Source organism: Pongo abelii, chromosome 2, assembly GCF_028885655.2.
Source record: "Pongo abelii isolate AG06213 chromosome 2, NHGRI_mPonAbe1-v2.0_pri, whole genome shotgun sequence".
Classification (NCBI taxonomy): Eukaryota; Metazoa; Chordata; class Mammalia; order Primates; family Hominidae; genus Pongo; species Pongo abelii.
Genome location: NC_085928.1, coordinates 162,112,819 through 162,139,512, shown reverse-complemented (window position 1 = coordinate 162,139,512; position 26,694 = coordinate 162,112,819). Strand labels below are relative to the sequence as shown.

The 26,694-nt window shown below is 33.9% G+C and overlaps 1 protein-coding gene across 50 annotated transcripts in view; it reads right to left on the bottom strand.

Moving 5' to 3' along the window:
• Positions 1–307: 307 nt before the first annotated feature.
• The window catches only part of MBNL1 (muscleblind like splicing regulator 1), a 218,437-nt gene continuing 192,050 nt past the window's right edge, over positions 308–26,694 (bottom strand). For 11 of the 50 annotated variants that reach the window (XM_054552851.2, XM_009239422.4, XM_009239437.4 and 8 more), the window contains 7 exons: positions 20,375–20,632; positions 19,156–19,209; positions 18,142–18,295; positions 10,346–10,381; positions 9,564–9,658; positions 6,580–6,654; positions 308–3,699 (listed from right to left, as the gene is read on the bottom strand). In XM_054552851.2, coding sequence (XP_054408826.1) covers positions 6,598–6,654; positions 9,564–9,658; positions 10,346–10,381; positions 18,142–18,295; positions 19,156–19,209; positions 20,375–20,632 — 654 coding nt within the window. In that variant the 3' untranslated portion in view covers positions 308–3,699; positions 6,580–6,597. Of the gene's footprint in view, positions 3,700–6,579; positions 6,655–7,743; positions 7,808–9,563; positions 9,659–10,345; positions 10,382–18,141; positions 18,296–19,155; positions 19,210–20,374; positions 20,633–26,694 lie in introns of all 50 variants that reach the window. The other 39 variants (XM_054552855.2, XM_003776338.5, XM_009239439.4 and 36 more) reach the window with 9 other exon arrangements.

Sequence of the window (26,694 nt, the reverse complement as noted above, 5' to 3'; positions counted from 1 at the left end):
TAATTTTTTTCTTACTGTTTTTCGCCCCGACACTTAAAACATTTCAATCGGCACTTAAAGTGTCAGACAGGGGAAGGCAAGAATTTCAGAAAACATTGGGCACAGGAGGGCAATATATGCTGATTTAGATTCTCCCTCTCAGTATCAAAGGATAATTAGTGAGAAAGACAACAAATGCCTTCCTCACAGTTGCAATCAGTTAAAACCAGGCAACAAATTTATACATAATATGTTTGTAAAGATACATAGGCATGAATACATGAAACACGCAAAAATAATTTAGTATTCAATCTCAGATACACAAATATACTTAAGAAAGAGAAGTTTTATTAGGGCAATTTCACTTTATTTTTCCATACAGCAAAGTCAACTACTGCAGTAATAATAAAATAAGCATAAAACAAATTGCAGCCCAAGACAAAATACATAATTTTAAGCAACTACAAGCAGAAAGTAAGTTGTGATTACATAATAGTAAAACCAAGCACATTTGTCCTTTCAGCAGATGAAAGTGGTAGGGTTGCTGATAAGTGCAACATTTTTAACCAGCTGGAGTGAAGGCTGGATACACTAATTCTTTTAACAAGTGCCCATTATCGCATTTTGCATTTTTGAGTGCTTCTGAGTTGAAAATTAAAACCGTGAAATTTGAAACTGCGTTTTATTTTTCACCTGCTGAAAGAACAGGATCCTACAGCAATTAAAAAACAATCACATAACAACTATAGCTACAGTGTGCTGTTTGGTTTGCCTGTTTATGATTTAAATTTTGTGAAAGTCAATACTTGTTTTGAAGATTTTTTTGTGAACAATAAACCACTGAAATTGGCAGAAACTGATCTGAATAATATATGATCTTAGTATAGTTGTTTCTCTCTTTTTTTGTTGAAGTTTTAAACATGCAGTAGTTTTGAAAAATGTAAGGAATATCTGATCCATGATTTCACCTTAATGGTAGAAGTACCTGCTATTTTTGGTAATGATCTTCAGGCAGATTTGGCCCCATGGAGTTTTTGTCAGTCATGAGGGTTTGAAAGGATGGCGTATCTTTCCAGCTGAAAAAATCCTGGCAAACTACAAGCTGTCCACAAGAAAGCAAAGCAACATGTTTGAAGGGGTATGGAGTGCTAACTCTGTGCCACTTTTGCAAGCAATTTTGCTCAGTCTGTCATTGTATTAGCCTTAACAAAACTCCTTGTAATTATAGACGTTTTTATTCAAAATAAGATCTTACTATTATACAGGTTTCTCTCTTTTGACTATATACAGAAGTGCAAAAAGTCAACCTTCTCCCTAGACGTTCCAACATGCTAAATTGCAGCATAATCAACCCTCAAGAGTTTGCACACACGCTATAATTTTCATTACGTAAACTTTGAGTATTTGGATTATCAACAAAAAGTCCCTTGTTCTATTTATTGATTATGCAGCTTATTTATAACAAGGCCTGATACTCAGGGATTTCAAAAATATTAAACAATATTTTAACATTTGAAATGGATACAGTAGAAAATAAATTTTATTCTAATATCTAGGATCTAGATCTTCTTATAATAACTAATTACAAACAAAATAAATCATCAAAATATTACTCAATTGTCTGCCAGGATTGTTGCGATAGCAACAACTTAACTTCTTACTTAGCAATGATTATATATTTATAAGATATCCATATAAAAGATCTTTGTTCTTTTAATGAAAACTAGACAAGAACTAACAATGACTGACATTCTTACACTGTAATATTAAATCAGTAAAATATAAATCATTTAGTTAACAATACGAATATTCATATGACACTACATGTAATTCAAAACTGAGTATGTTATGAAGGAAAAACTACTTTTTTTTGTATTTTGAAAAATTCATTGGTAAAATCTAATAAAACAATAGTCTATAAACTGAAATGGTATTCCATTGTTAATAGAAAATGAAAATCTAATAAATGTAGGAAATGAAAAACTACATTTTAACAAGAAAAATAAGTAATATTCTATAATGTAACTAACTACAATAACATGTGAAGTCACCATTACTTTCTTAACACGATTGAAATTACATTGGTATGGGTTCCAACCCGTAATGTAATAATCTAAGGCTTTAATAGATGTACAGTACAATCAGTAAAATCAACACATCAATCTTATATTAGAAAGCATCTCTCTCAAGCATAAAAACTTGCAGTAAACTTGGAAGTATGGAAAGTTCTATAACTGAACTTTCACTTCTCCCATTCCATACTATAACTACCAGTGACCTGGCCCCTACTTCAGCAATTTTTAGAACTGCTGAACAGAGCAAAAATATCCTTTACTAGCTGCAACATCCAAACCTCAAAAAAAGGAATTCCTTTGGATGATTCCATTCTTAAAAACTGAATGCACATCTATTTTTTTTTTAATTTTGTAAAAGGCTTTCTAAGGCTATAAGCAGTTAATCTGAACAAAACAAAACAAAACAAAAATCACATATAAAATTCACCCATGTACTTAACCCACCCAATTACTAGGTTAATTAAACATTTCCCATTTTCATATTTTGGTTTATCATGCATCTGATGACAGTGCTGCTTTCTCTTTGTTTAGAGTCACTATTTTGAATGTGACTGTGATGAAGCATTTAAGCAAACGTGAAACCATTTTTGCAAAAGCATTTATAGTCTTTTGACTTTTGACAGAGGCTATAAATAGAAGCAAAATAATTTCCTCATTTTTTGTTACTGTGTCTCAGAAATGGCAATCCCTTTTGAATAACATGTTATACAGTATAGTACGCATAAATATTACACTACAATGCATTAAAATAATTTTATATATATCTATTATATATATATCTCCAGTATGTGTGAGTTTATCTGTATTGAGAGAGTTTGTGTTGTGCTGTCTATTGTTACTGTAAAGTTAAATTGGCCATTTCTGAGACAGCTTTGGTTTCAAAAAAAAAAAAAAAGAATGGTGCCCTTTGACTGATTAGTACTAGCAAATATGCAACAAAATGTGGCTCTGAAAACAATAACACTGAAGAAATAATACTCTAATTTGATGTACAGTCTATGGCACTTCATGAGAATCCTTAACAACATGGTACTTAAAGCCATGATGTGCTTTAAAATATACACAGTTGTGGTTTTGCTTGGCACATTCATCTCTGTCAGATCCCTCCCTCACCACGTCTTACAATCTATTACATTAAAAATATTACTCTTAAACAAAAATGACTGTGCATGCACGCTCTCATCTATAATGGCAATTTTAAATACAAGGTGCACCTTTGTTATTTGTAAACCTTGAAAGAAATAAACTTATTTTTAAAAAATTATATCTTGGTCTACAGACGTACCAATACATAATAGAATCATGGTTACACCATAGTCTGTCTTTTCAAGATGGCATGAATATATAGGAAACTAATTAGGTATGCATCTTTGAATGCATAACTCTGTGCTAGAAAAGAAAGACAATGTTGTTCTTTTAGACAGGAATATCACCTCAGCACAAATATCAATTAAATGTACAAAGTGTATAGGCAACAGTGTGCAGTGGATTTCCATGTTGTCTTTTCTTCTGGTTAACATGCAATATGTGGATGTCTTGTGGCTGAGGAACTTTTGTGTGTGTTGCTTGACGATATATACAATATGGCTAATGACCTTGTCCTTTACTCTAACCAAGCACACTGTCCTTTCCTCTTTAGCATGATCTACAAGAGAAAAAGAGATAAGCTTTGTTAGAACAGATATCTAAAAGCAGTTTCTAATATACATTTAATATGAAAGTTTTCTTTTTGATTAGCCAGTATATTCACATTATTGTATCTTCATATAAAAACAAAACCATTTTATAAGAGTAGACAGATCAGAATTTGTCTATCATCTCTACACGAATGAAGTAACATGTACAATTTAATAAAACTGTAGAATGTGCTCAAAAATTTACCAATCCTAAACTAAAAGTATAAAATACATTTGCAGAATCAAGGGGCCTAATATACAGAGCTCTTTTTTAGCACAATTGTTGTAGGGCAAAATTTAAACTTCTTTTCTGAAGTTTAATAAGGTTTCAAGAGTAAAGGTCTGGTCTACAAAATTAAAATTAATGTAATATGTTCTATTAAACAAGATTTATTCTTTTTGGGTGCTTGATTAGCATAATGCATGTTTGAAAAAAAAAAGAATGATACTTTAAGTGATGGCTTTGGATAATTCAGTTTGTTGAACTTTTTTCTCCTAAAACTAAGAAAATAAAAATCATTCTTTTTGAATTACAGAATTATTACTCATGAATTAAGTTGTAATAGACATTACAATGTACTTGTGGATTAACAGTTCCAGTTTTTACATGAAATTTGTTCTCAGCAGGGAATCTTTACATATATTAAAAGTATGCTTCACAATACAACCTTGAAAATGAAAGAAATCATAATCTAGTGACTCAAAAACCAGTTTAAATGTTGCAACTCCTCATGAAGATGAGCGATCATTTGTTAAATGAACAGAACATTAAAAGCTTAGCTTCAATACACACAAAACTACTGGTTTGCTAATTATTTTTAGAAATTTTTTTCAACCTGAATTATTGCTAAGAAACAGAATATAGTTAAATATATACATACCAAACACACCTAATTGACTATAAGATCTTGAAACAGATTTTTTTGGCATCTCAAAAACACTCGTCTTCTAAACCTACAACACTACAAAGTAATGCCTCTTCTTCTACAAATATGGCTATTGTTCAGAATCTGAACCTTTTTATCAGAACTGCTTTGAGAAAACTTATGAAATAGACAAAAATCAATTTTAATAATTCACGATTGCAGCACGTCTTTGGTAGTACTTCTCCAGTTGAGCCTATCATTTCTTTCTTAAATGGCTATTGAATTCTGCCTATTCTCCTTTCTTGCATGGGCTTTGACTTTCTCCAGCTTTGCTACAGATTAACAGCACAAGAGTTTCTGAGTTGGTTCCCAGCCACCATCGTTTCCTGACTTGGCACACTGTCCTTCTTTTACAAGGCCTTTACACCTCCATTCTCTTTAGAACAACACCTTCATTGTCCACATTCATTTGTTTATGGATCCTGTTGGGAACAGTTGCTCCTTCATCTTTGCTCTAAGAGAAATTTCTTCAAACCTCTCTTATTTTACTATATTATCCTGAAATTCCTTACATCTTTATCTTATTGTCTATTTACCTTTATCTCCTTGCCATGGTAACTAACACAAAGTAGCACCAAAAACTCATTTGTAAATATGTTAATAAACAAATAAATAAAGGAAGCAACAAAGAATGGTCACCCATCTTAACCAATTTCAGTTTTAAATGTAATGTCTCTTTCTAAATATAAAAATAAATATCTAACAAAGCATCTGAGCACATGTTATAACTTGAATGCATGCATACTGGACAAAACATATTCCTATGTACGAAAAATGGGCACCTTTTTAAGTATTTAAGACTGTTTTTAAAGACAAAATACAAGACTTTTTAAAGACAAAATAGAAGACTTTCAAACCATTTTTAAAATGTGGCAATGGCAACATTTTCAGAATTATATGATCCTCTGAGGTAACTACTTTAAAGTACCTAAGATTCATTTGAATATGTAGATTTGTGTGTACACATATATTTGATTATGTGTATATATTTATTAAAAGTCAGACTCATTACATTTTTTTTTTTTTTGAGACAGGTCTTGCTCTATTGCCCAGGCTGGAGTGCAGTGGTGCTATCACAGCTCATTGCAGCCTCAACCTCCTGGGCTCAAGTGATCCTGCCACTTTAGCCTCCCTAGTAGCTGGAACTACAGAGTGCGCTACCATACCCAGCTGATTTTTTTGTATTTTTTGTAGGACAGGGTTTGACCATGTTGCCCAGGCTAGTCTTAAATTCCTGGGCTCAAGCAATCCACCCACCTTGGCCTCCCAAAGTGCTTGGATTACAAGTGTGAGCCACCACACTTAGCCAAACTCATTACATTCTAATGCCCCTATGTATGGTGGTGCATGGGATGAAGTAAGTACATAGTCCCATTTAAGGTTTAGCCAAAGAATGAAAAAAAAAAAAAAAAAGTGATAATCTACACCAGAGGTCAGCCAAACTACTGCCTGTGGGCCAAATGTGATGTACTGCCTGTTTTTGTAAATAAAGTTTTACTGGAACACAGCCACACCCATTTGTTTACATGTGGTCTCTGGCTGCTTTCATGATACAATGGCAGAGGAGAGTAGCTGCAACAGAAACGATATGGCCCACACAGCAAAAATACTTACTGTCTGACCCTATAAGAAAGTTTGCCAACCCTTGATCTACACCTTCTAATTACTTTTTGGTCATATATTTTCTTTATGCTTGTGTTTAATCAGAAATTTAAAAAATTTATTTTCTCTTGGTACTTTAAGTGGTATTAACATATTTGTTATAAATATGTCTGATAAAATTCCTCACAACCCATTTAAGATAAAAATGTGATCTGTATATATTTTCTCAGAGATTTTGCAAAATTTTAAGTGCACTATACAATTGCTATCTTAAAGAAAACCACCACAAATATGCAACTATATATTACATAATGGACTTACTGTTTAGTGATGAAAATTCTACATCTGGGTAACATACTTGTGGCTAGTCAGATGTTCGGCAGATATTATGGGTATCTAGCAAATAAAAAATTATTTAATGAATGATCCATGCAAGCAAGCCAACAATTAAGAGATGAAAACATTTTAATATTAAATTTTTAAAGAAAAGTGAAATTCAGCTGTGAGGTGACAGTCCTTATCTGGTCAACATAACAGTAAGTTAATGTAAACTTAAATGCCAAAGTAGCAACTAACTTTAAAATCTTCATGTTAAATACTATTCTATAAATGTTACCAGCTTTTAGGAAATAAGTAAACTATCAAAAATTCATGCAGAGCAGTAATTGAAAGAAGCCCTTTTTGTTGGCCTACACACACACACACACACACACACACACACACACACACCCGTGGTTTCAGTTACTTAGTAATCATCCAGAAATCAGATAAGGAAATGTCTTGCCTATTTTTGTGCAACCAAATTTCTAACATTTTTGTTCAAATTAGGGTGTCTAACTTTTTTTTTCCAAATTAAAAATACCAGGTAAGAATTATAAAGCAGTGATTGAAAAGAACTAGCTAAGAGCCTAAGTTTACTTCAGAACGTATTTCTGAATCCTGACGACACCTTTTATTGTATTTTAAATGGGCAAGAGAATTAGAGAACTTGAGAGAAAGTACAATAAGAAACCAATATAGTTGACTTATTTCAATAGTTCCCAAAGTTAGGAACTTCAAATTTGTAGCTTGATTCTTCAACCTGAAATTAATGGCTGCTAACCTGAGAGAGGCAGCACAATAAATTGAGACTGTCAGAGGACTGATGACACAGGTGCTACCCCCAGAGATCCATTTACTGGCTGTGTGACCCTGAGCAAAGCAACTCATTACTCTATGCTTAAGTCTCTTCTATAAAATGATACTAATCCCATTTCAGCAATGTTGTTGGGAGAATAATGAAATCACATACACAAAGGCATTTTGTTGCTGTTTTTTTCAATTTAGACATCTTAGGCTAATTCAACATACTACAATCCACAGTCTAGTGTGTATATTAATATGTCCCTGTTTTATTTCCAGTTCTCAGCTGACATTTTTACACAATTTTACAGCATTGGCAAATGGCACGAAAATGTGCTCCAAGCATAATGAAGCTTCTCATACCATTTTTCCTGCTGCTGCAGGACAGGATGTTGCACCCAACAGTGTAGAAGCATCAAGGATGGGGCTGTCGAAACATACCAAGGACCTTCAACACCAATCGATGCAGATGAAGGGCCAGCTATAAACTTCTGCATGCATGCAGGCTGCATTTTGTGGCATCAGCTATTTCCAGCATTGCTAATGTACTGTAGGCATATACATATGTATGTATATGTAGATATAATATATGTGTGTATATATATATCCATTCCCTTTTCTTTCTTTTGGTTGTCAAATAGTTTGAAGACCCAAGATTATGCATGAAATGGTCACAGCACAATGCAAAAAGTAAAGTGTCCCCTACAACCCAGGTGGCCAAGGGCATGTTGAAATTTGCTCTGCTATAGTTCTGCTTACACCAGCAATTCTACAGTCACACATGGTAGACGCATGAGAGTTCTTTATCATTGATCGGCACCATAGATGGATTGTATTGAATCCATCACAATAGTTCTACCAAAGGTTACTTATTAACATGCCACATATGCACAATCTAGCATTCTTGTAAATGAGTCTGATGTGTTCACGTAAACCCAGGGCTATTTTGACAAGCTTCTGAAAAATTAATGATTCTTTGCCAAGAAATGTTTAAAGCTTGACTGAAACGTTAAATTCATTTTTGTGTTCTGATTTTGAAAGTTTTTAATGGTTGTACTAATAGCTGAATGTTCTTCATCAACAGTACATGATGTATTGTAGAACAAAGGTGGCTACTCCTCACAGTAATAACAACAAATCGATGTCTTAATTGGTCTTCCCTTCCCAAGGGGGAACATGTTCATTCTCATCTGACACTCATTCTTTTGAGATTCATTTGGCTACATTTAATCTTCATCTGTGTATTATCTGAAATGTGGCTTGGCTCTATGTTTTTCATACACTGTCAACTCTATTGAAGCCCAAATCTACATAAATGAAACTTGAAATCAACCAGTATTTTCTAGAAAATATTTTTAAGTAGAATCAGAAAATGCTGGGTGAATAAATGTCAATTTTTAAATTTTAAATATTTTAAATCATTTATTTTTAAATAGTTATTATTGTATATCATAAAATTTAAATTTATGAAACAAATCCCTTTCACTTGAAAAGTATCCTGCAATAAACTTGCATGGAATACAGAATGATTGTCAATTTGCCATACTTTTCTTTTCCTTCATAAATCTCCTACATTTATGCAGGGTAATTATAAAAATAAAAGTGCTTAGGATTTTTCTTTCACTGAAAGCATTGAGAATAAAAGCTTAGAAATGCTATATGCAAACAATTTATTTTGAATCTGCTTATTAAATGATTCAGATTATAATGAATTTATAACAAACATTTACAAGAGTGGTCATTTGTGGCATATGTAATACATTTAAATATTTTACTTTCTATTAATCATTTAGGCAATAACTAAGAAACTGTATATACCAAATATTTTAAATAAAAACCTTAAAATGGCCTCTATTTTTGATTGGTCAAAATACCTGCACGATTGGTTGAAACCAATTGAGAATTGCTTGTGTAAATATCATTTTAGTAGCTTCAGAAATGGAGCTGCGACGACTTTGGAGCACTTATAAATGGCATAAAAGCATTCTGCTGCTCATCATAGAGAGAATGTGTAGGCCAACAAGAGGTATCTTTGAAACCCCATGCTTATTAAAGCACCCTCTACAGCCCTCACGTACACATGATTCCCACTGACCTCAATGGGAAATCCACGTGCGTAAGGGCTGTTGGATTGAGCCCTATTAGAGTTGTTTTTTAAGAAACAAAGCTGTAAATTAGCAAACCTGGTTGGCTGTGGCTGTTGCAGCGAAGGGAACACTTGTGGCAGATGTTGTTGCTGCGGACACAGTGGCTGGCGTAGCACCGTGCACCATGGGAACTTTCGGAGGGAAAATCATATAAGCGAACATACAGAAGAGTGTAGCAATATGGAAACCATGGCAACATGGAAGAGATAATTGGGCATGGTATTTATCACAGCAATAAGCCATGTGACAGGACATCATCACCAGCGAGTGACATGCAATCACAGCGCAAAGCAGGACAACATTCCAAGGAGAGAAGGGGAGGAGGGATGAAAGAGAAAAAAAAGGGGGAAAAAAGCTTGTTACCATCAAATCAAGAAAATTGACACAAACAGGCTTAATATGCTAAGTCAAAAACAAGAATTTTATATAGTGTTTATAGTCAGACATTCAAAATCTAAGTCAAAATACAAGTATTTACTTCATATATACAGTTATGTTTGAATGAAAGTATTTTTTTCTCATTTACTATTATAAAAATATACAGTATATTACTTTTATGAAATAGATTTTTTTTACACACCAGAACTCATAGTCCAATCAAAATCCACCAAAGGTGACTAAAGGAAACTGTCGTGTGTAAAGAAAACACTTATGTGAGTCCATGTCAATTAAATAGAAAATGGCATTTAATTGACAAGTGTTAGTAAAAGGGAAATGGACTTGCCCAATAGATATAAGTTAAACTTAGCAGTGGATTTTGAGGGGCTGTGAGGTACACCATAGGTTTAAGATAATCAAGAAACAAAGCTGGCACCTACCAACACTTGTAGCGGGTGTCATGCACAATATTGAGCCTGCCCATCATGCATTGCAACAGGAAGGTGGATTTGAAAAGGGAAAAGAATTAAAACATCCCATCACACGTGTAATTAGAAAATTCATTTGAACAAAGAAGAAAAATTGTTATTATGGGAACAGTGGCATGTAACTGTCAGCACAATCAAATCATACAATAGCACAGTGATCAATTAGAACTAGTCTCAAGTGAAGAATAAAAGCCAGTTTAACTGTGTGCTGGTACACTTTGTTTCTCTTAATTGTTGCCTATAAACAAAAGTATTTTGGAAGTAATTTAAATCCACTTAATTCTTTTAAAAATAATATTGTAATTTGTTTTGTTTTAATCTGATGACTAACCACCTGGTCGTTTTGCTATTTCTGACTTTAACTTATGAATGCCTTAACATTTTCTTTATATCAGGCACATATTAACTTACTAAAGATATTATTTATTATTAAATACTAAATAATTCAATGTACAAAACTGACTTAACAATATAATGAAACCCAAACATTCATTTTCATTCCTTTTATTTTCCTGTTCATTGTAGCAGCAACCATATAAACATGAAAAGGGTTGTGATTATTCATACAGGATTTGTATTTGGAGGGATGCCAAGCAATAAATTATATATAAAAAAGTGAAATTTGTGCATTTCCTTAGTTTGAAATTAAAATGTAGGAAAAGCATTAAGGGGGAATATAATTTCTTATAAGTATCAAATTGGTTTACTTCACGGTATCTAGGAAATCAGAGTGGTTTTCATTGCTGGTTTAGACCTTCAAGACTTCTGGGAGTAGCAAATGTTCTACAAAATTTCACACGCAAGAAACTGCTAATTAGACTTCAATAAAAACCTTGAGTGGGAGAGAGTGAAAATACATACATCACATATGGGGTGTTAGCACTGATGCTGACAATTGTTCAACCATGATAAGCAAAAATAAATGTTGCACATATAGATAGTCCTTGTTCTCTATGACATGTAAATATTGAAAATTTAACTTATTTTACAAGCACAAGGCACTTTCCCATATGCAGAACTACTGTTCTTTCTATGGGATTATTTTAGAATTCTAGGTTTTAAAATATCCGAGGATTTTATATTTCTATCTAAATCTTAGCATATCCTGTTTAAATACTAGCAGCATCTGGGACGAACATTTGTTAGAAAAATATCTGCCAAATGAATCTTATCAGAGATGGCCCTATAAAATAAAGCTGCCATTGAGAAACTCAACTGAAACATGGATTACTTAACTGGCATCTCTGTAACAGCTGCGATTAGTTTGTTATCACAATTAGACTGTGGGCAGAATGATCAATGATTAAACTCTGTAATGAATCTGGGGACACATCCCATCAAGTGGAATAATATTATATTGACAAGCATTAAGACACTTGAAGATCTCTGTCATTTGCTACTACTACTGAGTCAAAGACTTGTGAAAGACAAACAGAAACAAGCCAGTAATAACAAAGAAGTTATAATAATTTGAGACAGTAGAGCAAGCAAAACTTAATACCGGATCTACATCTTATAAAATCATTACTGTCTTAATGGTAGGGTGAAAGAATTGGAAAAGAAATGACGAATGAAAAAGAATAATGTGATAATTAAGTAATATTAAAGCCAGTTTAAATATTGTACAGGTTATATGTTTCAATTATTTATTATTATGCTGAGACTTGCCTACTGTATTTCATCCCATGCATAATTAAGTCTGCACATGCTGAAAATGAGTTAACCTTATACTATCTCTCTAAAACCCTAAAGCTATTATGATTTGAATTTTAGTTTGAATTATCTTCCTCATTAGCATTATAACCAATGCACACAGTTTTGAGAGGGATTTGCAGCAAATAAACATAAGGCAGCAATGAAAATACTAGCCAGGGTGCAATAACTCACAAATATGAGGACATAATGCTGTAGGACCCACTTACCAAAAACAAAAATCACTTTTGAAATGACCATAGTTTCCATCTTTACATGGGTTGATTTACTAATAATAATGTGCAAATGGCCAATTTAAATTTTTCCTCAATTTTCAGCACAAAGCAAAATTTAAGTGAATGTATTTGTCAATTCCCAATTTCTCCTACAAAGATATTTGCAGAGCAGAATGGTGTGCTTCTGAGAAATGTGTTATTTTAACTGCATGACTTTTTAAATCAAAAATTTTAATTGATATGTATGAAAATGTAGGAAAAACTAGGATGATAATTTACAAATAAGATGTATGCATACTTAAAATTACTTGGAGTAGAAGGGAAGTAAGTAGAAGAGAGAAAAAGAATTGTAATGAAGATTTAGTTGGAAGTTAGAATTTCGATGTAATAATTCAGTCCTATTTAGGTTGATTATAAGAAGTATTAAGCTGATTAAGAGCTTCTAAAAATAGTGTATATCATTTTAAGACTAAAAGTTAATCAGTTGGATTATTCTCAAAATTGGTATCGAAACAAGCAGTACCTTCTTTATTTTTATTAATTATAATTTATTAATATACATAATTATAAATGATTATATGTATTAATGATACTAAATGTGACAAATCTTTTTCTCTTCTTTGTATAAACACAACCCTGCCTACCCCTGCCCTTAGACCTACACCACTACCTAAGAAAGTTTCCTGGCCTTTTGTTGCCTTATTCTTGGTAGAGTTGTAATACAAGCCAAAGTAGAAGTTGTTTAAAGCAAATGTATTTTCAGAACTGTTAAAACTCATATGCCAACACTGATTGAGGGAGATATGCTAGAGAGGGAGACAAGAGGTGTGATTCTGAAGATGGTAGGTAGGCAAAAATGGTGATGTAGGGCAGAGAAAAAAATTCCTCAAGATTGAAGTGGCAGGCAGTGTGCAGCTCCACAGGTAGTTGGGTAGGTAGCCTGTTCTTTCACAATAGCCCTGCAGACATCAGGCCCTCAAGGGCATGGGAGCCTGGAGGGCATAGACAAGGAAGCCTATACCCAAGGCAAGCACAGAACCCCTGGAGTACCTGTCTTAAGAGCTCTTGCAAGCATGGACAATGATCATATCAGCAGTGAGCAGCGGTGACTGAAGAATGAAGAATGCATAGCCTGTCTGAGAATACCAGACTGTACAGGACCTCACACTGAGGTAAGGTCAGGAAAGAGAGGGAGCTGGGGCATGTAGTCCTGGATTCCCAGTAATGCCTGTTATTTCTCTCAACTCAGGGAGACAGAGATCAGAGTTCAGAGCTAGACTTAATTTCAATGAAAAAAAAAATGGTGTAAAGGAAAGTGATATTTCTTACACGCCATAATTTCATGAGTGAAAACTCATACATATAACATAAATAGATCCTAAATTATGCATAATATCTACAAATAATCAATCTGGTCCTGAAAGGGGAAGGTTAAAACAAGTATATATTGAAATTTGAAAAGACAAAACTTCAATACGAATTTAACCTAATACTTATATTTATCTTTAAATGAGGTGGAAGGTGTGAAACATCGTGGAGTTAGGTGTTCAGTAAGGGCTACTTCCAGTCTCCCAAATCATTTTTAAGGTCTTCGTGTAATAGATATTGAGAGACTAACCAAGTCAGCCTGACTTGAGTTCAAGTTGTACTTAAATCTAAACCTTACAAAAGCCATTTAACTTGGGACAAATCACTGTGCCTTACTAGGCTCCAAATTACTCATTGGTAAAATGAAAATATTAATGCCAACCTTTTGGGCGTTGTGAAAAAAAATGAGATAATGTAGGCAAAGCACTCAGTGCAGCAGGGAACAAGAGCAACCATTCAATAAAACGTAGCTCTTTTGAACAAAATGTCTGAAACAACCTGGCCTAAGGCAATAGGGAATTGTAGCGTTTGGAACTGAAGGGTACAGTATGTGTCCTATCTAAAGGATTTACATTTAGTTTTCATTTAAACACTCTTAAACAAACAAAAATATTTCTAGATACCAGATTTTACCCTTGAGCCATGAGTTTGCAATCCTTCACATAAATACTGGTACACCATGTGGCATACAATCAATGTTTATTGACTGAATAAATGGAAAGATGGGTGGATAGATAAATGTGGGGATGAATAGATAGATGGAAATCTGAAGGACAGAGGAAGGGAGAAAGGAAAAAAGGATAAAGAGAGGAAAGGAGAGGGGAGAATAGAATGATAGGATGATGGATGGATGTATGGTTGAATGATGCTTAGATGGGTAACGTCCATATTAAATCCAATTCTGTTCTTAAAAGTTAAAGTATGTAGTAATTTTTCTTAGCTAGCTGGCTGGCTTATCACTGAACCCTGATCTTTTGCCAGCAACCTACTCTATATGCAGCCACCTGCTCTAAGAATTTAGCTAACCATGCTTCACTATAATTTGAATAAAATAGATCTACACATCTGAAGTTATCATTGAAACAAGACTACAGACCACTATAATTCTGAGCTGCGAAAAATAAAAGAATTCCATTTTCTTCCCAGTTCCAATAAAGCCTTCAAAAGTGTACCTTCCAAATTATTAAACTGTGTTCAGATCGGATTCCTTGATCATCTAATTCTTCTGTATTATTTGTCTGCAGAACAACTAAACTTTGGAAAATGAAATTCCTTTTCTCCCAGGTATTAGACACGAGATTACATGTGAATTTGTGGTAAGATAGATTTCCTTTAGTTCTCAAAGGATGTTTTTAAAAAACTGAATTGCCAAAATTTAAATATTGAGAAATTTCACATATAAACATACAAATGTCTAGAATATCTGGGAAAAAAATCATAAGACCATAAGACCTAGCAACACTGTATGTCAGGGCTACTGTGTTAGGTTGTGCGGGTTTCTTACAACCAACCCTATGAGGCATATACACAATCAACTGTAGTTTATAGAGACTATGATATAAATGAAGCCACAAAGGGTTTGCAGTGGACAGCAGGTACAACCCGCCAGGCAGACAATCCTCTAAGGCAACAAAAGGCAAAGTCTGAACACTGACTATACTCTTTAGGCTGAGCCTGTGCTCCCCTGTGCCTCCCAGACCCCACAGCTCCCAATTTATTCTTGCTTCACTTGTGTTTCCTGCCTGGCCCCTGAGGCTTTTGCATATACATTCCCTGCATTAGACTTCTTTCCTTTCTGACTGTCTGACAAAGTGATGGGGCAGAAATAATGAAGAGCTATCCATTTTAACCTTTTCATGTCATAGGGTCAATTTTTGTGCAAGCAGGTACATATTATATAACGAAAATATTTTAAAATAATCATGGAGTCACTACCTACTTCTGATTATGTGATTAATAAAGGTCCACCTGCTGTTTCAGGCCCTTAAAACTGAGTTGCAAATAAATGTTATTTTATGTTATTAATGCAATAATTTCACACTATATTGATTATATTTGAGAAATATGTGTGTGTGTATACATATATTTGTTGTTCTTGTTGTTTTGTGTGTGTGTGTTTTTTTTTTTTTTGAGACGGAGTCTCACTCCTTTGCCCAGGCTGGAGTGCAGTGATGTGATCTTGGCTCACTGCTCCACCTCCCAGGTTCAAGCGATTCTCCTGCCTCAACCTCCCAAGCAGCTGGGATTACAGGCATGCATCACCACATCCAGCTAATTTTTGGATTTTTAGTAGAGATGGGGTTTCGCCATGTTGGCCACGCTGGCCTCAAACTCCTGACCTCAAGTGAGCCGCCTGCCTCGGCCTCCCAAAGTGCTAGGATTGCAGGCATGAGTCACTGCGCCTGGCCAATATTTGAGAAATATTGATCAAGAATGGAATATCTCTGATGCAAAATGCATCATAAAAATGCAAATGTATCTTAAAATTTTCAGGATATTTCAATTAATGCAGATTTTATTTAAATTAGCAATGCTTAACCTAGCACAGAGAGACAAGTTTGATTCTGATTTATGAATGAGTTTATTATTTTCCCTAATTTGAACTTTATCTAGCATCTTTGGCTCTATCCACAGACAAAAAGCTATTCTAGGGAGACACTAGTGTCACAAGTAAGGGTCATCATACCATGCAATTGGTTATACTTATTTAGAAAAAAAACTATAGTCATTTGAGTGTTGTTGAAAAAACTAATGTGAAACCTATTTGATAAAACAGATTTTTTCAGCTTTCTTTAAATAGCATAGATTTGTTTTTTAGACTTTAGTAGAGAAACTATCATATTTTTTAAGACTAGTCAAGTGCAGCAGTGAGAAGACAGGAATGAGTAGAACGAGGAGTTCAATCTGTAATTGACTGTGAACAATCAATTGAGATAACTCACTACCTCTGGTCTAGCTGAAACTGTCATTTCTCATGGTAATGTTTTAGCCAGTAAAATAAACTGACAAAAATAAGTTTTAATTTCTTCAAAGAGATTATGATAGTTACATATAATCCCTTGAAACTTTGCTCATCTGACTATAGAAAAACTGATGGATTGTTTGTTGGGGGCAGGGAAAATCTAGGGACACAGCAACTTGCACAAGAGCAAAAAGATTAATTTCTGAAAAACTATGCATATTGAGAAGAAAGTTATAATATTACAAAACATAAGAGAAATGTGAGACTGCAGGTCAAAATGATTTAGTTTTTGTTCCAATATGGACAAACTGCAATTTGAAAGATACTATTTCACAAGTACAAATATCATTTTATCCACGTGTCTGGGGCACTGGCTATTTCAGCTAGTGGAATATTGTAGTTACTTGTTACTTCATATTTATTTTACATATGGATGATTGATTTTCAAAGATGTACTGTATAAAACTTATGGTTAGTATTAAAAGCTCATATAATTTATTGTTTGTCAATCAAAAATAAATTCACATTCTCTTATAGCATTATGAACCTAATACACTGTAAATACTGCCACTATAGTCTAATATAAAATTGGGAGCTGGATTTTTGACATATATATCTACCCATTAATTTAATTAATAAAATAATTTTATTAAGTAAGTCTCTAAAACCATGGTATTCTGAAAAGAAGGGTGAAGCAATAAAGAGGAAAGTGAGATTTGAGTTTCTGGTTAGTAAAATTCCAGATAATAATGAGTTTACATGTATTTTCTGAAATAATTTCAGAGTGAATAAAAAGAGTAAATTTCCAGGTAATTAAATGAGTAGCTAGTCTGTGTTTTAAACTTTGCAATCTGTGTGAATAATTCTAGATTATGTATACATTACCAAATTGAAAATAAGCTGAAACCACAAATGTAGAACTCCATAATAAATTAAACATTGCTGAGCACTTAGGGTTATTTCAATATTAGCTTAGGAAGTCATAATTTTAAACAGTGTACTGATTGATGCCAATAAGAGCCCTTTTAAGAGCTCTAGAACGCATGGTTGTTTTCATTCTTGACCTTGAAAACAAAAAGGCTGAAAAATAAAAATCAAAACTGAAAGTGCTGTTTTATGTAATTTAAATGAACTCTATGGAATAATGAAGGCAAAGGGGTCTTACAGCAAGAAAGTATCATAAAATAGCTTGACAGACATGTATAAGTGTTGAGGAAACAGAAAAAAAAGAGAACTATATTTCATTTCCAAATTACACAAACACAAATATATAAAATACCACTGATCTTTAATCCACATTTCATTAAGCTACAATCCTTAGTTTTTAAGGAAAACCACATGAGATACCTCAGATAAGTTTCCATCATTGACCACCTTACCTGACACCTCATCTATAATTACAAACAAGCTTGGGGTGTGGTTTATCTGCTCTAACAGTAGGACTCTCTGTAGATCATAAGATTCATTTATTACGAAACCCCACCCCTTACCTGGTGGGAGAAATGCTGTATGCTGTTGTAACTGCATGTTGGCTAGAGCCTGTTGGTATTGGAAAATACCAGTGTTAAAGACTGCGGTGGCACCGTTGGTTTTTTCAAGAGCAGGCCTCTTTGGTAATGGGGGAAGTACAGCTTGAGGAATTCCCTGTTTAGTGAATGAGTATAAAAAACAAATACCAGTAAAAAGAGAAAAAGAAAAAAGAAAAATCAGTCGAAGGCCAAAATTGTTAGGAAGCATGAGCAAGCAAGCAGCAGAGCACTTAACTACCCGAGGGAAAAATCCAATGAACAAAAAATTAAGGAGAGGAAAAAAAAAAAAGCAAGATAAAAGCTTTAAAGGAAGCATTATTTTTGTCCAAAACAAAATCTCACTAGTACGAGAGCACATGTTATAATGTGTTAAAGTGCTTTATGTCCCATAATGCTTCAGGCTTTCTGTGAGAAGCCATTGATTTGGGAAAAGAAGAAAAGCCGCACTGCGAGCTCCATGAGGACTGACAAGTATAAGCAATGTTAATAGTTAATTGTACAGAGTGACTGAAACAGATAAAATAAAAACTAACCCACTCTGCTCCTCCCCCCAGATCTACCTAGACATGCAAATGTCCCAGAGCATGCAAGTTTTTTTCCTTAAATACTGAACTATAAATATTAAAATGTAAATAATTCTACCACTAAAGCCATGCTAACCAAACAGGTACATAAATATACAGTCAAAAATACACTCTTTATGTCCTCCGACTATTTCTTTAGAACATTCTACAATGTAGTTAAACTGAATGTGGGCTGCTGGGCTTTCAGAATCTTTTATTGTATGATATCCATCTATGTACTTAGATTATGGTCTTTCTACTAATTTTGTCAGGAAACCACACTCAGTTTTTTCATTGTACTTTACAACTCTATAACAGAAAAAAGGATACATATTTTAAAGTTGATTAAAAAAAAAAACTTGTATCTACAATAAAGCTACATGCCAAGCTAAAAGGTGAAAGGTCATAGTACCAGGTCAAAGGTTGCCTCGAGGGGTCGCTTCAGTGATTTGACAGCCGACTGAGTCTTAATTAGCAGGCAGCGAGCACATGATGGCAATGGGCCAGTGGGGTTCAAGCGCATTAACATAAACAGCAAGCAGAGGTGCATCATGGGGGCAGCAGTGCATTTTTGGGTAGGTGAGAAAAAACAAATAAAAAAACAAATCATCGGAATGCCATATACAACGAATAACAAGACTAAGCATGCACAATAAAGGCACTACTGAGTTGTTATTGGGAGGATAACTCCTCTTTGTAGTTAATTACAAACAAGATACTCTAACAGAAAAAAAAAAGAGTGAAAGGAAGACAGGAGGAGAGAGTCTGCCTTCTGTATTTTTGCTCAAGTATCCATAAACACAGAAAAGATCTCTCTCATGATTATTTCACTGTGTTATGAAATACTACACAGTGACTTTTAAAATGAGTATTTCATTGATTTAAGTCATATATTTATGTAAAAAAATGACAACATTAAAACAGGTAAGCAAAAAACAAAGAATGGGCTCATTAAAATCAGCTACTAGATCACATTAAAATTTACCTTGAGAATATAGTTTAGTAGCTATTCTTAATGATCCAATTTCTAACTCCTTGAGTACTGCTGTCTCTCTCCTTTCTATATAATGGCATAGTCAAGCTTCTCCAGTGTTACTATTATGTTTATGCCACAATATTATTTCAGACAATCTAGATAGTATACTACTCAAAATCCTGTAGCTAATTCTAAGAACAATTTTGTTGAACAATTCTCCTAAATAGTTCCAGATCATGTTATTGTTAAAAGCAAGATATATGTAAAGAAGAGCCTTGATGTGCAAAAGAACACACCAAAGGAAAACAATGGCTGATTAGATGGCACACAGAAATAAGAAGACTGAAAATGGCAATATCGTTAAGTTGAAAAGGACACAGGTGGTTCTTTACAAAGCAGAGATTTCAGAAACCCTACATCCAGAATAAGACAGATTAAGAGTTAGGCCAAGAGTAGGAGCAATCTGAACCATTTGAGGAGTTACCCTCACTTCTGTGAAAGTAACTTCTTTATATATTGTCTGGGATACCTGAACAAACATATCTTCAGCAATTTTTTTTAAAAAGGTTAATAAATGAATAGCTTGTAGTCAGATATAGTTGCTTACTTTGCTTTTCTGACTGCTAACAAGGAGAGAGCTGATATCTCTACTCACCATGGCAGCTGCGGTGGCTGCAGCCTGTGCAGCTGCAGCCTGGTTGACCTGGTATTGGGCAGCCTTGATCTTGGCTTGCAAATGTGCAGGGGGATGAAAGTATTTGCACTTTTCCCGAGAGCATCTCCCTTTGATGTAATCCATGCACACAGTGACTGTGTTGTCATTGGTGTCAATCATTGTGCTGTCAGCAGGATGAGCAAACCGACAATCATTTTCTCCTCTGTTGCAATTGCCACGTTGGTACTCTCGACATACCTATGAGGTCATTAAGTACATGAGGTTTAGTCAACATGAACAAGAAGAAGCTTTCTGAAGATTTTAACTTAAAGTGCAAGACTGGTGATAGAAGGCTATAGATCAAAGGGGAAAATGATTTTCAAACAAGGCAACAAGTAACTTCAGCATTTCCTAGTTCAGTTACAAATTATAACTCTATTTCAGTATAAATGTCCATAAGAAAATGCATGTATAATGTTAATTATGGAAAAAATACAATCTGAAATGGTGTTGATATACTTATTAATTGCAAAGGGAAAAATAATAACTTCACAGTAAAGAAACATGGAAAACATCACTTTAACCAAGTGATCAAAATTAATATCACCAATAATGAGACATAGTGACATTGTGTATCTATTGATTTGATACAACGAGAAGGGCACACAATCACAGTAGAGGTATTACTGCCGAATTTAATCAAGATGAAACATCAGACGAAGTGAATGGAAAGATATTTTACTAATAACCGACTAGTACTCTTCCAAAGTGTCAAGGTCATGCAAGACAGACTGAGATATTATCACAAGTGGAGGATCCTGGAGTCACAGAAAGAATATTGGGAGGACAACTGGTAAACTGTGATTAAAGTCTGTAGATTGGTTAAACAGCCGCATATCTATGTTAATTTTTCTGGTCTTAGGAGAGATTCTACAGTTATGTAAGATACTAATATTTAGGTCTGTAAAGGGTAGACAGAAACTCTTGGGTCCATTTTTGCAACTTTTGTGTAAATATAAAATTATTTCCAAGTGAAAAATATACAAAATCAAATCTGATAGCTTTTTATGAAAATGTTTCCAGGAGTTATTTTTTTAATCTTTAGAGATTCACTTGGTAGCTATATAAAGCAGTAAAAAAAGATTGGTTTTGTTACGTCTGTTTTATATTTGCTAATTCTGTTAATTTTGCCACGGAGATCTTAGGGAAAAGGCGAAAACGTTATTTCTCATTCATCTGTGCATTTTGACTCTTACTATTTAAAAGCAGTCTTCATTCAGGATACTTTGACCCTTTTACCACAAGAGGGCCATCTAAAACACAGAATGTCCTTTTAGTATTTTCGTGCTCTTACTTCAAGCTTCAAGGAAACAGTTTTTAATTGTTCAAGTATCTTTTCACAAATAGCAAACGCAGATACTAAGCACTTTATTTTGAAGTTAAGCAAGAAAGAAAAACTGTAACCTACTATGACTTAGGAAGCAAAGGTTTTCTTTGATTTGTATAAACACAATGATTGCATTTAAATCTGGGTGTTTTCCCCACATTATATTCATATCCTATTATTGAGGAAAGTGTTTCTTAAAGAAGGAGATACTATAATCTGTACCATGCTACATCTTAAAAAACAGCATTATAAATGATATCTTGCACTAGTTGGAAACCTCAACCTAGCTAAAGCTTTGTGTTCCAAATACATACAATGAACCAGTGTCATTCATCACCACACTCAGAGTTATTAAGAACACAAAAATGACTTAAAAAGTTATTCAAGATTCTGGCTTTTTATTAGTGTATTTATCTTATTGAACAGAAGAAAAAAAAGTATTACCAAGATTTATAACTTAAAAGCAAAAATGATCAAGCTGTTACCAAGAATAACTATCCTCCTCTCTGGCTGAACATTAGCATCAGCTACGGAGCTTGCTAAAACAGTACCCAGTACCTAATCAAAATTTATTGTATGTGAGGCTCATCACTATACTCAGGAAAAGTGATGTGCCTACATTAAATAATGATAAAAAGTTTTATGTGTGTGTGTGTGTGTGTGTATGCTAAATATATACTACTGCATAAACGAAAGGGCTACTTTCCTGTTTAAGCAAGTCTATGTCAATGTAGGCATCACCAAACAGGAAACTTGCAGAAGGTCTATAAGTGATCTGTCTCAGCTGCTATTTGCTCCTCAGTAATTCCTGCTTTCTTGAATATGCTCAAAATGAATTGGCAGCAGGGAACTAACACTCTATTTTTCCAATTTAGTTTACTCTTTTCCACATTAGCAAGAAGGAAGACCTGAATTTATTTAGGTTCTGTGTGTATGTATTTGCGCGCGTGCACGTGTGTGTGTGTGTGTGTGCGCATGCCGGGGGGGGCGGTTCTACAGGTTAAGGATTGGTTTATTATAATTTCTCATTCTTCACTCTCCTGTGGAACATTTAGAAAGAATTCTAAAAATATTTAAGCAGTTAATAACTAATAATTAGCTCAGAATGTGTCATAAAACCAACCTTTCCTGAGGTTAAAAAAAACTTAGTCAATTGCTTTTGCATAATATGCATGTTTGACTCTTTCATATTTTTATTTTTTTGCAGCTTAAGGTTTCTCCTAAGAAATAGGACAGAAACATACTGTAATAGCTACTCTCACATTATTCTTGCCTGTGAAAAAATAAGGAAGAGAAAATCTCTTGTGAAAACTTGTACTGGTGAGAGTTACAGGCCAGCGGGACTGGAAATTTACCAAGCATTAGATATGCATCTGAATAGTGGGGTACCTACGGGAACATGAACTTCCCAAACCTTCTAAAACACATTTCCCCTAATAGACATCATCAATAAAATGGGATCTATCCCTTGGTTGCTCAGTATGGGTTTGATCTGGTTTCTCTGATAAACTCAAGGACACTTTAGACTATGCTGATACCCCAAATAAATCTCTTCGACATACTATTACATTAGTAAATTATAACTGACAACATTCCACAAATTTAATCTCATAATTAAAAACAGGATAAGAAATTATAACATTTATCATACGGAGAATTTGAAACACAGAATGTACAATTAAATCTGAAAATTCTAATAACATTGTGGTCATTTTTCTCTTCTCATCCAGTCTTCTGTATGTATGCACACATTTTTAAAAATAATTGTAATTATAGTATAGTTACTATTTGGTGATCTTTTATGCTCAACAATGCAGCATAAGCATTTCTCATTTTGCTAAATAATTTCCAGAGTGAATACTTTTGATGGCTGCATCAAATTTCATCAAATAGTGTACATAATACAGGTAACTCTTTTGGAGGATATCTAGATAATTTCCAGTATTTCCATATTACAAATAATATTCAAAGAATATATCCATGACTGTAGGCATTTTTCATTATTTCTGGCAGATAAATGTACAGATTTATTGGTATATCTGTATGTACTGGGTCAACATATAAAAATATTTTCTGACTGGGCGCGGTGGTTCAAGCTGGTAATCCCAGTACTTTGGGAGGCTGAGGTGGGTGGATCACTTGAGGACAGGAGTTCGAGACCAGCCTGGTGAACATGGTGAAACCTCATCTCCACTAAAAATACAAAAATTAGCTGGGCATGGTGGCAGGCGCCTGTAATCCTAGCTACTCAGGAGGCTGAGGCATGAGAATTGCTTGAACCCGGGAGGTGGAGGTCGCAGTGAGCCAAGATTGTGCCACTGCACTCCAGCCTGGGCGACAGAGCAAGACTCTGTCACAAAAGAAAAAAAATATTGTTTGATAAATGGTTTTCAAACCTGCATTAAAACAATAAGATCTATTTAGCTACACATATAATGTGATTCAACATGAGCCTTTTACTTTACAAGTACTAAGGCAAGATTTGCCAATGAAGATATTCACTGAAAACATTTAAGTTCTATTTCCAGAAAAATATTTATGGAATAATTATAAACTTTAAATAATCAAAAGAAAACATAATCAGGAAAATTTCCCAAGAAAATGTAAATTAATTATAAATAAACCTTCTTTTGTTAACTAAATAGCAATAATATAGCGGACAGACAATAGGGTTTGGAGTCAGAAATTGTTGAGTTCCAGTTCCTATCACTTTACTAGCTATGGAATCTTCACAATGAAAACACTATTAACATCTATGTAAAAGGTCATGAATACTGAATAAAATAATGCATAGCTTACAACACACCATACAAATCTGGATAATATGAATAATCCTGTCATTTGATCTCTAATTTTTTAATACATGAAAAACATATTTCAAAATGGTCAAAATAATGTAAGTTTTATAAGTAGTATTAAACTCAGCAATGCTCTCAAGTTAAAGCACTGGGATTCTAAGGAGATTAATGTCAATATTTGAATTTATTCAAAAGTGGAGAGTCATTTGCATGTTCTTTAAGGAGATATCCCTTTGAAGTAATATGTTTTGTGTTCACCATATTTGTATAATTAACTCAGTCATCTTGCAGAATAACAATCAAAAGCAGGAACAGAAAGCTAATTATAATAAGAAACAGGGACTTTGTCCATTTTAACATTTTGAGAAGTCAATTTAATAGTTAATGGCCAATATTAAGAAACGTATTCAAAGACATATAGCTACATGTTCACCAATAAGCAGCATGGACTTCACTTTCTATTAAGCTGGAACTAACAAGCTAAATTTTGGTAACTATTACTTTAAAAAATAATCCTGGATAATCACTTTGATCAATCACTTTGATCAAAGTGTCCACAGCATCGTTGATCATGAGTTTATAATTTAATGCAAAGAAATTATCTCTATTTTCATTTTAAAAGGATTAAAATATCTACTTTGTAATCCTCATAATTCTGGTGATTAGGTAAATGTAACTGTAGTCAATTTATTGTACAATTAAAATCCCTAGATAAATACCGGATGATGTGATTTCTAGTTTCAGCTGGTGATATGGTTTGGCTGTGTCCCCACCCAAACCTCATCTTGAATTCCCACATGTGGGACAGACCCAGTGGGAGGTAATTGAATCATGGGGGCATATATTTCCTGAGCTGTTCTTAAGATAGGGAATAAGTCTCATGAGATCTGATGGTTTTAAAAAGGGTTATGTCCCTGTGCAACCTTTTTTCTTGTCTGCCACCATGTGAAACGTGCTTTCCGCCTTCCGCCATGATTGTGAGGTCTCCCTAGCCATGTGGAACTGTAAGTCCAATAAACCTCTTTCTTTTCGTAAATTGCCCAGTCTTGGGTATGTCTTAATCAGCAGCATGAAAATGGACTAATACAGTTGGTTATTCAATAATTGTACATATTTGATCAATTTTTCTCCTTCCAAAAAAATTCAAGAAAAGGACACCTACTTTAGCTACCTCATAGTATTTCTGTTAGGATCAAATGGGAGCATTCTTTGAAGCCTAAAAGGCAGACTCCATCATTACTATTCAGGCCAGAAAACACAAGCATACTTCTATAGGTAACAGAACTAAGAATCTACCACTTGATCTCTTATAAAAACATAAAATAAAATCTGAATAGGAATGACCAAAGACAGAACCATTAAATCCACTTCCACATTGTCATTTATTCATTCCCATGAATGACTGTGCAAACCCAACAGGACAGGAAAATAGACACAACTTTGAAACAAGCTTGTCAATACACCAAGTTAGCCATTACCTTATTTCATTTATATGATTATTATTATTATTATTATTATTATTATTATTACTTGAGATAGGGTCTCCCTCTGTCACTCAGGCTGGAGTGCAGTGGTGCAATCTCAGTTCACTGCAGCCTTAACCTCCCTGTTCAAGTGATCCTCCCACCTAAGTCTCTCAAGTAGCTGGGACTGCAGGTGTGAACCACTGTTCTTAATCTAGCAATTACTATACTCTATACCACATCAAAACTCTAATCACATAGATTAATAATTGACAGAGCCATAGTGTATTAAATTGTTTAAATGAAGACGTGACTACATTTTTAAGAGCCATTCTAAAGTTTATTACAGATATAAAAAAACAACCTACATAAACCTCTACGTGCAAAACTCTTAAGGTTTCTTGGCAATTTTCTGGAGATATTTAAAAAAAATCACACAAACAGTAGCCAAATATCCCCTACAAAAATGTAAAATTAAAATAATGCTACCAATAAGACTTTCCTACATTATTAAAAGCATCTTCTTTTCTAATCTTTTCTGAATAGAAAGTCTTTTATCCCATCATGTTAAATCCACTAAACACCTAAAAAATCCCAACACAGGCATGCTTTTCACTGTCATTCTAATCCTCATTTAGCTTTAAACGTTCTATTTTTCATAGTCAATGGGTA